Raw genomic sequence first — 12005 nt, forward strand, 5'->3', positions numbered from 1 at the left:
GAATACAAACGTCTCAAAAATGAGATCAACAGGAAGTGCAAAATGGCTAAGCAGGGATGGCTAGAGGACAAATGTAAGGATGTAGAGGCTTATCTCACTAGGGGTAGGATAGATACTGCCTACAGGAAAATTAAGGAGACCTTTGGAGAAAAGAGAACCACTTGTATGAATATCAAGAGCTCAGATCAAAACCCAGTCCTAACCAAAGAAGGGAAACCAGAAAGGTGGAAGGAGTGTATAGAGGGTCTATACAAGGGCGATGTACTTGAGGACAATATTATAGAAATGGAAGAGAATGTCGATGAAGATGAAATGGGAGATACGATACTGCAAGAAGAGTTTGACAGAGCACTGAAAGACTTGAGCCGAAACAAGGCCCCGGGAGTAGACAACATTCCATTAGAACTACTGATGGCCTTGGGAGAGCCAGTCCAGACAAAACTCTACCATCTGGTGAGCAAGATGTATGAGACGGGCGAAGTACCCTCAGACTTCAAGAAGAACATAATAATTCCAATCTCAAAGAAAGCAGGTGTTGACAGATCGCAAATTCTTTACAAATGAATGCAAAAACTGGTAGAAGCCGACCTCGGGGAAGATCAGTTTGGATTCCATAGAAGTATTGGAACACGTGAGACAATACTGACCTTACAACTTCTCTTAGAAGAAAGATTAAGGAAAGGCAAACCTACGTTTCTAGCATTTGTAGACTTAGAGAAAGCTTTTGACAATGTTGAGTGGAATGCTCTCTTTCAAATTCTAAAGGTGGCAGGGGTAAAATACAGGGAGCAGAAGGCTATTTACAATTTGTACAGAAACCAGATGGCAGTTATAAGAGTCGAGGGACATGAAAGGGAAGCACTGGTTGGGAAGGGAGTGAGACAAGGTTGTAGCCTCTCCCTGATGTTATTCAATCTGTATATTGAGCAAACAGTAAAGGAAACAAAAGAAAAATTCGGAGTAGGTATTAGAATCCATGGAGAAGAAATAAAAACTTTCAGGTTCACTGATGACATTATAATTCTGTCAGAGACAGCAAAGGACTTGGAAGAGCAGTTGAACAGAATGGACAGTGTCTTTAAAGGAGGATATAAGATGAACATCAACAAAAGCAAAACGAGGATCATAGAATGTAGTCTAATTAAGTCAGGTGATGCTGAGAGAATTAGATTAGGAAATGAGACACTTAAAGTAGCAAAGGAGTTTCGCTATTTGGGGAGCAAAATAACTGATGATGGTCGAAATAGAGAAGATATGAAATGTAAACTGGCAATGGCAAGAAAAGTGTTTCTGAAGAAGAGAAATTTGTTAACATTGAGTATAGATTTAAGTGTCAGGAAGTCATTTCTGAAAGTATTCGTATGGAGTGTAGCCATGTATGGTAGCGAAACATGGACGATAAATAGTTTGGACAAGAAGAGAATAGAAGCTTTCGAAATGTGGTGCTACAGAAGAATACTGAAGATAAGGTGGATAGATCACGTAACTAATGAGGAGGTATTTAATAGAATTGGGGAGAAGAGGAGCTTGTGGCACAAATTGACTAGAAGAATGGGAGTGGTTGGTAGGACATGTTCTGAGGCATCAAGGGATCACAAATTTAGCATTGGAGGGCAGCGTGGAGGGTAAAAATCATAGAGGGAGACCAATAGATGAATACAGTAAGCAGATTCAGAAGGATGTAGGTTGCAGTAGGTACTGAGAGATGAAGAAACTTGCACAGGATAGGGTAGCATGGAGAGCTGCATCAAACCAGACACAGGACTGAAGACCACAACAGCAACAACGACAACAATAGTCGTCTTTAAGTCTGAGGGTATTTCACTTGTCTCATACCTCTTGCACACCAGATGGAAGAATTTTGTCATGGCAGGCTCTCCAAAGGTTTTTAGTATTTCTGACAGAATGTCATCCACACCCATGCTTCATTTTGATTTAGGTCTTTCAGTGCTGTGTCAAATTCATCTCGCACTATTGTAGCTTAGATCTGACCTCTATCTACATCCTCTTCCTTCCTACAATACTGCCTTCAAGTTCATCTCCTTTGTACGGACCTATATATTCCCTCCAACTTTTATCTTTCCCTTCTTTACTTAGTACTGGTTTGCAAGTCTCACACCTGCTTCTCTTTTCTCCAAATGCCTCTTTAATTTCCCTGTAGGCCATATTTATCTTTCCCCTAGCGAAATATGCTTCTAAATCCTTAGATTTGTCCTCTACCCATGCCTGCTTAGCCATTTTGCAATTTCAGTCAATCTAATTTTTTTAGACGCTTCCATTTTCTCTTGCCTGCTTCATTTGCTGCATGTCTTTGTTTTTTCTTCCCTTTTGTCAGCTAAATTCAATGCAGTGTATACTTTGTTATCCACAAATTTTTGCTAGGCCTTCTTAAATATTTAATCCTCTGTTGCCTTCGCTATTTTATCTCTCAAAGCTACCCATTGTTCTTCTTTGGTATTCCTTTTCCCTGTTCTACTGAACTGTTGCCTAATGATCCCTCAAACTCAACAACAATTTTCTTACACATAAAAAAAATTCTTCACTCTTTTCTTTGCCATCAGGTTGCATAGTTCCTAATGTCAGTGCATCTTAGAAGGGAGCAAGGAAGTATTCTGAAGTGGCTTGCTACATAATAAGCAGATAGGTGAACAGCTAGAATTAACAAATCCATGATTGATGTAAGATTTGTCATACTTCTTTTCTTTCACCCTTAGCGAGTCATTCTATTTCTGCTGGATGAGTGCTGTTGGTTGCTTATGCAGTATTCTGACCATCAAACTCATCTGGTGGCAGCACAGTTGCAGTTTACCTAGCATCACAAGTGTCCTGAGCAGTCTTATGTGGCCTGGATCACTGATTTGTAAGGCCTCTCACACAAGTGAGAATTCAAGTGTCCCAAACTTGCTACCTCTTATGCAGACTTGCTAATTCAGGACTTGATTGTCTAGTTAGCTGAATAGCAGCATTGTCACACCTACTGGAAATACTAAAATGTGTAACACATTATAATCAAAATTCCATACATTATACCCCAAGAGGGGCATAATTACATCTTTTTTTCCTAAATTGTTTTTACAATGAAAGTTCTGGTTGGAAGCAGTCAATAAAAAAAAACCACTGTTTCTTCACAATTATACAGTTTATATTCATTTTAGCTTTCATCTAACATTATATTGTCTAGAAATTCAGCAGATTTGCCACTGGAAGACCTTATTACTACTTAGTAGCATTTGGCTAATACCATGATGACATTTAAACCTTGAAAAGCATCTATTAGAACCAATAAAGTATTTGTTTCTGATATAATCAAAGTGAAATTTTGCAGCTTGGCCTAAGTGGCACCTTTCCAGTTTTTTTAACCTACTATAAAGACATTTATCACATTGCACTTATGAAACTTCTAAGTCCATTCTCTTCTTTCAGTCATCCTGATTACTACTCCAGGTACATTATACTCACAAGCTAAATTTCCTTGTAGATATCATTCCTCACAAGATCACCAGTTTTTAATTTATTACTCACAGAGAACACTTTTTGTCTCTACAAAAAGAAATAGTACATTAAGAATTCCAGGTTCTAAATCGATAATGTGTGATGTGCATTATGGTTGCGCTCATTTCAGTTATTGTCAAGCACTATAATGATGTCGCTTTGCTGACTGTTTTGGAGACATGTATTCAGGTTTCTTTTCAGCAACAGTCTTGATATAAAGGCAATAAAAAAAACCCAAGTTGGGATTTGTTTCTTTTTCCAGGACTTCAGGTTGCAAGGATAAATGATACTACAGAAATGCTGTATACTGACTGTAATAATATTTTTACACTACATTAAATCTGAATATGCAGAATGTGAGTGTTTTTTTTTTCAAGTACTTAATTGGAAAAATGAAGAAGGGTTGTATGTTAATGAAACTAAACTGACCCACCTTCATTTTGCTAAAGACATTGTGATGTTTTCCTCTATTGCAAATAAACTTCAATAATTGATGGAACAACTCAATAGGGCAAAAGTGAAAATAGGTTTGAAGACCAACCATAGAAAAACTGAAATAATACAAAATCAACACAATAAGAAAATTCTACAAATTAACAGTGATGTTGTAGAACTAGTGGATGAGTTCTTTGTTGGTGTCCAATAGATAAGAAAAATCATAGATGATCCAGTCGAAAGTGGGTGGATGACATAAAATATGAAGGATCAACATGGGTGCATATTTCTGAAGACTGTAGTATCAGATCACAATAAGAGCAACACAAGAAGCAAATTAAATCACTTACACAGCAAGATACCATACCACTTAAGAATGATCACTCAACTCACCAATGGCAACATCCTCGCCTCTGTACCCTGGATTACGGCAACCTCCGAGGTCTCCAGATATTCCCTGCTCAACAAACTGGCGAGCTGCCATTCGACTAAGCACATACCCTGCTCCGCCACTCATAAAGCCCTTTGGTGAAAACGGCCGCAGCCGCAGACCCCCAAAGAGAGATTTTGAGGCATCCAGAGGCAGCAACAGGTGGCGTAAATTTTCCATCACAATGAACCTGTTGAACCACAGGAATTATAGCAGCACTGACATTTACTCAAAATATTCTATCCAATTCAATTTATCATTATCCATGACATAGAAATTGTCATCTGGAAAAAAGAGGGGGAGGGGGAGGGGGAGGGAGGGGGGGGGAGGGAGGGAGGGAGGGAGGAAGAGAGAACAATTTATATTTTCAACAATTAAGGAAAATAACATTTTCTTAATTACACTTCACATATTTTTTCTTCTTTTTACATGCAAGCTGAAAAAAACAGTTTCATACAAAAAAAACAAAAGATGACCACTATCTGTTTAGATAGCCAAGAAATTCATCAACATTATAGAAACATTGACCTAATGGTAGCCCTTTTCTTCCTTAAATATATGAAAGTTTTTTATGTTTTTTATTTCTTGTGGTAAGGCACTGAACATCATTTTGGGTAGATACATCACGCTATTTTGGTACAGGGCTTTTGAATGTATATTTCTATGGAAAACATGCCTGTTCCTGGGTTGATAGTTGTGTAATTCACTGTTTACAGAAGAGAATTCTTGATCTGAATTGAGGAAACATACTGATTTGTAGATGAATAAACTAGGTAGGGTCAAAATTTTCAATTCCTTAAAGAGTCCTCTACATGTCTCTATGTAGGCAGCACCCCTCAGAATATGAATAGCTCTCTTTTGGACCTTAAAAGAACTTTTTGTGATACCTGTATTCCCCCAAAATTCAATACCATATCTTAGAGGACTATGTACGTGAGAGTAATATGAGAATAAGGTTGAACATTAAAGTTTCACACAGCTAGAAAATTAATTGTAAATAAACACTCACATACACTTTGCAAACAAGCATCTCTCATTAAAACAGAGAGAAAGGAAAAGATTTTGGTGTCATGTATATTACAGTGTAACTTAAGATGGTATATGCTCAAAATAAACAGCTTTTACCACAGTGCATTATTGACAACAACTTAGAGCAGAGTGACAGCAACCATGTTGCTTCTTATGGAACAATATCACAAGCTAACTCAATTTGTTCTCTAACGTCATATAGCATTTGCAGTTTTGTGGCATATTTTGCATTTTGAAATCTGTTTTTCAAATTTCAGTCCTGCCATTATGTACTCTGTTTGAAACCTGCAAGTCACCATTCAGTACATGAAAAAGGGCACTTCATACTAATATTAGTGACTTTCAAACAATGAGTAAGGGAAAAATTACTATACATACCTTCGTATGCACCCTAACCTCGCTTAGCTTATTGTAATGATACCTATTGGAACAGATGAGGGAGATAGTGATTTTTGTACAATCTTCTTTGAATCTTGGTTCTCTAAATTTACCCCATTAGGCTTCATGAGAACAAAAGCACCCTTTCTTTTTCCAAAGACCCCACTTAAGTTTCCAGAACATCTCAAACATTTTTGTGTGATCTGGAAAGCTACAATCGTAGCCATGTGTGTCTAAATCTAATGACTGTCTGTTCTTATCCCCACATGACAAGAGTTGATAATGCTGGAGCACTACTCTGGAATAAGTCACACCAAAATTGGTTTCAGTTACTGTTTCATTCAGAAATGCTCTTTTTATGTACATGTGTGTTTACTTTGTTAAGTGCTTTGACAAGAATCCAAAGATATGTAAACCAATGTCGTCCCTTGTGAAATTGTGCCCCAAGCTGTCTACTGTTTTCTGTTTTCGATGACAATACATCGTGTTCTGGCAGGAAATCGGCAATATAATCAACTGAAATCAGTTGTTAAACAGTTTTGAAACTTTATATACATTTTATATCATAACTACTCCTACCTACAATATTCAGGTTTTAAGCTCAAGGAGGGAATGATCATGTTGCTAGATGAGAATCAACTACTTTCAATTTCTACCATTCTATACCCCCCCTCCCCACCCCCCACCACAATCTCTCTCTCTCTCTCTCTCTCTCTCTCTCTCTCTCTCTCTCTCTCTCAAATATACACTGAAACATAACTGGTTAAAAAAAGGACATTGGGTCACAAGATGGTGAACCATTAAAATTTGATGACAATGAGCACAAAGTGGTGGGGGATCACAAATTAAATGGTGATGGCTAAAGAGACAGTGCCCAATACACAACCTAGCTAAAATGATTTCCTTGCAATGATAGGACAAAGAGGAGGCTGACCAAGCCATTGAGACAGGTTTAATTCCCTGGAGCCTGATCCTGTGAAGAAAATACCAGTAGTAATGCGAAAGTGACACCATCTCCCAATAGATGGCAACACGGAAATCGTCCAAAGGAAAGAGGAGCTAGCAGGCTGAGGTGGGAGGACTGCACTCTTGGCAGCAGTGTCAGCCGCCTCATTTACCATCACACCAACATGACTAGGAAGTCACATGAACAGAACAATGGCTTCTTCAACAGGGAGCACGTGGAAGTTTTCTTGGACCTGTTGCACTAAGGGATAGATTGTGTACAGCACACAGAGGCTCTGAAGGGCACAGAGAATTTGGGCATATTACAATTAAGAAGCCTATATTGCCAGATGTAGTGGGTGGCCTGATACAGGGTGAAGAATTTTGCTGTGAAAATCTAACAGTGTTCTGGAAGCCAATACTGAAAATGGTCAGAGCTAATGATGACGGCACACCCGACACCATGGTCGGTCTTAGAGCTATCACTATACACGAAGGTGCTATCATGCAAAGGTTGAGAAATTAATAGGGATAGATTGAAAATGGAGTAGTGACCTTGGGAAGCAAATGACATCCAAGATGAACATGTGAAACCGGACAAAGTCATGGAAGTGGAGGGTTCACACTAATCAGGACTGTGGAAGGTAGCATGAAGTTAAGGTGCTGAAGCAGTAGCCAAATCAAACTCTGGGAGGTAATAGAAAAGAAGGGAATGCCCCATACTGGTGGTCAAGTGAGTCATCGAAAAAGGGGACACAGGATGGATGGCTGGGCATGGAAGACAAATGGCATGTGTATTCACTGAGGAGGGCGTCTCACTGGTAGGACAGTGGTAATTCAGCAGCTTCTGAAGAGAGACTCAACTGGCTTAATGTAAAAGGCATCAGCGGCCAAACTTATTCCATGACTGGATTCTTTTAAGATGACAAGATGGACAGACATGCAAATGAATAGACAAGCACCCACATTCTAGTTTTGAATGGACAAGGGATTGGTATAAATGAAGAAGGGTGGGCCAATCTGCTACTCAGTAATTACTGATTTGGACATGTAGGACATTGAGGGACTGAGTATAGTGTGTGGCCAGGTAAGACATGGGAGGACCAAGAAAGTTTCCTATCCCGTGAGTCCTAGGAGTTTTGTAGTTTCAGTGAGCGGAAGATTGGTTGGTTGATCTGGGGGGAGGTTCCATTGGATTCGGGAAGGAAATTGGCTGTGCCTTTTCAAAGGAACCATCCTGGAAATGACCTGAAGTGATTTATGGAAATCACAAGTCAAAGTGATTGTGAGGATGCAATTTCATTTTTTAGAGGCAGAAAACAATCAGATGTTGCAATTCCACGAGGAGCTGTAATTCCTCCTCGTTTGATATAATGCCACAAATATTCCTTTGGAGAAGAGTTATAACTGGGAATGGGGAGGAGGGAACAAACAAAGGGTAGTCACACTGGCACCTGCCAAATGCCAGTTTTCGAAGACTCATTGTTACAGGGCACAGAGGCTGCAGGCTCATCTTAAATGAAATCTACAGAGCTATCAGCATTCACCCTTGGTTGGCCTGTGGCCTCTATGGCAGAGAAATGGTAGACAGTGTGCCCTAGTGAAATGGAAGTTGGCCGGGTGACAGTAACATGTGACAACACTACTGAAGAGGATTTCCAAGTCAAGGAAGGAGAAGACCATTTCCCTTTTTTAAAATTTCTTAGAGCCTTCATTGTTGGCAGACAAAGACCCAGATGTTTGTCGGCTGGAAGGAGATAAAAAAAATCTTAGTGGGAGTGTTGCTTTTGTCCTTCCTGGCCTGCCATTTGTGTAGCAGGTGATTTTACCACATTGGGGGGCGGGGGGGGGGGGGGGGGGGGGATGTCTGTTGGAGGGGCCTGAAGATTTGGAGGCTTGTTGCACAGATGTAGAAGAACAAGATGGGGATGATACTATGATACTGGACAATTTCGCAACTGTAGTATTGAATTGCAGGTCACAAGTCAGCATGGCCATGTCCTTGATAGAGTGAGGCACAGCAAGAATGGTACTGCAAGTGCCAGATGGTAAAATGCGGGTCTTTAGACTAGCTAGCAACTTGTGAGTGAAAGGGTAAGGTACTCTATCCATCACCCAGACCTCCTGAACAGCCTGCTCATCAAGATACATGGGACAGTCACAGGATGAGATGGTATGGTCACCATTACAAGTTATACAGCATAAAGAAGGAAGCAGTCAATCGCTCTCATAACCATCTCTACCACAAGCAACACATTTGATCATGTTTTGCTGGGAGATGTGAGTGTGGTTATAACATTGACACTGGTAGTAACGGATTAGATTCTGACTGTACGGTCGGACTGTGATGACTTCATAAACCACCTTAGTAGTCCTGTAGTATCACTTTTAGTAATGGTAAATATGTACATTTGCACAGCCTGTCACACAACAGTCATTTGTTTGTTTGTTTGTTTTGGAAAGACAGTGACAGCTGACTACATCTCAGTCAGCTGCCAGCCTCCACTGATTTGAAGCACCAGGAGACTAGCGGCCTCTCTCATAGGGTGCAAGCACAGATCACAATTTTCATTGTTGTATCCACAGTTAATTGGGGTCCTTTGCTTTGGAGCCGAGTATGTGGTCTCAACTACAGGCTTCATCAGTTCCGTGATGGACATGACTGCAGATTTCTGGACCTGTGTTAAGGGGTGCAGAATTGTAGGACCCCCTTGATAGATCAGAGAATCACAGCACAAAGGAAACAGCTACTGAGGTAGTGTACTTGTGAAGTGTTTCTAGGCTAGGTGGTAGTTTGAGATCCTCTGATGAATTACCACCAGTTGATAAACAAGTAGAGAAATTTTGACTGTCAAAATTTTAACAATAAATTGAAGTATTCAAAACAAACTTACTGTCAAGTTTTGTATACTCTATTTCCACATAAGCATAGAATAAATTGTGGGAGAGAATAATGACACTGATTGCACAATACTTTAGACCGAATGACTTTAGCAGCCGGCCGGAGTGGCCCTGCAGTTCTAGGCGCTACAGTCTGGAACCGTGTGACTGCTACGGTCGCAGATTCAAATCCTGCCTCGGGCATGGATGTGTGTGATGTCCTTAGGTTAGTCAATCTGAGTTATCTGGACACTAGCATCAGGACTAGGTGAACTCAAGTTAATTATCGGATATTTTTAGCAGCCACCCAATTTGCATAACAGTTGTAGAATAATGCATGAGAAGTCTATGCTCAGTAGTGCAGAAATGCCCATATCATGCATTATTAATTGAAGCAGGCTTCAGTCTATCAATTACGGACTGGGACAGCAGATAATACAGACATATATACTTGTGAAGTATTTTTGAACAGGTTTTTGAAAATTACCTTAAGCAGCTAGTTCAAGAGCCCACACACAATACAAATATTTTAGACATAGTTACAAACAGGCCTGACTGTATTGAAAATATATACACAGCTTATCAGTATACTGACAGGAATTAGCGATTGTGATGATACAGTGATGAGGGTTACTAAAGCTAATAAATCCATGAAGGAGGCTAGGAGGGAATTTATGCTAGAAAAAGCAGATAAGCAGCTGTTAGTATCCCACTTAGACAATGAATGGACATCATGTAGTTCTAGATGGATGGACATAGAGGAACTATGAACGAAGTTTAAACTGCTTGTAAATCATGGTCTGGGGACGTATGTGACAAATATATAGATTAACAATGGGAAAGACCCTCCATGGTTTAATAATCAAATTTGGAAAATGCTCAGGAAAGACTACTGCACTCTTTGTTCAAAAAAGGAACTGAAAAGTTAGAAGAAATTTTCAACAGCAAAAGTTATCAGAAATTTGTGTGTCCATAAGGAGATCAATGTGTTAAGCATACCCCAACTTCCACCACCACATATCAGAGAAAGATCTTCCAAGAACATGCTAAAATTTTGGCTGTACTTAAAAATCACTAAATGGATCAAAGGCTTCTATCCAGTCAGTGGTTGACCCCATCTGGGTTCTCAATAGAAGGCAACAAAAGGTAAGCAGATGTTTTAAACTTCACTCTTAAGAAATCACCCAAAGAGGAGGACCATACAAACACATCATTTGACTGTCTCACAGATACCCACATGGAGTACATAGAAATAGGCATCTTTTGCAAAGAGAAACAACTGAAAGAGTTGAAAACAAGTCATCAGATTTAATGTGTAGTGGAGATGTTGAGTCACAATGGGCACAACAAAAAGATTGACACAATTATAGGTTTTGGCCATTAATGCCTTTGTCAACAAACAAACAAACACACACACACACACACACACACACACACACACACACACACACACACACACACACACACCAGTGCATGATGGGAGTCGCGACTGGGTGGGGGTAAGGAGAAGGCTGGTGCGGGATAAGGGAGGGATAGAATGATGGGGTTGGCAGATAGTGAAGTGCTACAGTTTAGATGGAGGGCAGGAGTGCAGTGGGGAGGGGGGGGGGGGGCAGTAGTGGAAAGGAGAGATAAAAAGAAATTTAAAAAAAACTTGGTGTTGTGGTGAAATGGCTTTTGTGTGGTGCAGGGATGGGAACAGGGTGGGGGCTGGATGGATGAGGACAGTGACTAACGGAGGTTGAGGCCAGGAGGGTTACGGGATCGTAGGATGTATTGCGGGGAAAGTTCCCACCTGAGCAATTCAGAAAAGCTAGTGTCAGCGGGAAGGATCCACATGGCACAAGCTGTGAAGCAGTCATTGAAATGAAGGATTTCATGTTTGGCAGTGTGTTCAGCAACAGCGTGGTCCACTTGTTTCTTGGCCACAGTTTGTCGGTGACCATTCATGTGGACAGACAACTTGTTGGTTGTCATGCCTACATAGAATGCAGCACAGTGGTTGCAGCTTAGCTTGTAAATCACATGACTGGTTTCACAGGGAGTGCTGCCTTTGATGGGATAGGTGATGTTAGTGACCGAACTGGAGTGGTGATGGTAGGAGGATGTATGGGACAGGTCTTGCATCTAGGTCTATTACAGGGGTATGATCCATGAGGTATGGGGCTGGGAGCAGAGGTTGCGTAAGGATGGATGAGCATATTGTGTAGGGTTGGTGGAATACTACTGTAGGAGGAGTGGTAAGGATCATGGGGAGGACAGGAGGATATTGTTACATTCTATCCTGGATTTTCCATTGTTTGAAACATCAAATGCAGATGGAATGACAATTCAGTTTTACAAAGAGTACTCTGCAGCATTGTCCACTTCCTTAGCTTGCATTTACTGTGAGTCTCTCACCCAGTGCAAAATTCCA

At 40.4% G+C, this 12005-nt stretch overlaps 1 protein-coding gene across 3 annotated transcripts in view; it reads right to left on the bottom strand.

Moving 5' to 3' along the window:
* Window positions 1-12005, bottom strand: part of LOC126284199 (glycoprotein-N-acetylgalactosamine 3-beta-galactosyltransferase 1-like) — a 150356-nt gene that overhangs the window by 25730 nt on the left and 112621 nt on the right. For all 3 annotated transcript variants that reach the window (XM_049982959.1, XM_049982958.1, XM_049982960.1), the window contains one exon: window positions 4321-4547. In XM_049982959.1, coding sequence (XP_049838916.1) covers window positions 4321-4547 — 227 coding nt within the window. The remainder of the gene's footprint in view (window positions 1-4320; window positions 4548-12005) is intronic.

The sequence above is a fragment of the Schistocerca gregaria genome, chromosome 8 (genome assembly GCF_023897955.1).
Source record: "Schistocerca gregaria isolate iqSchGreg1 chromosome 8, iqSchGreg1.2, whole genome shotgun sequence".
NCBI classification, from domain to species: Eukaryota; Metazoa; Arthropoda; class Insecta; order Orthoptera; family Acrididae; genus Schistocerca; species Schistocerca gregaria.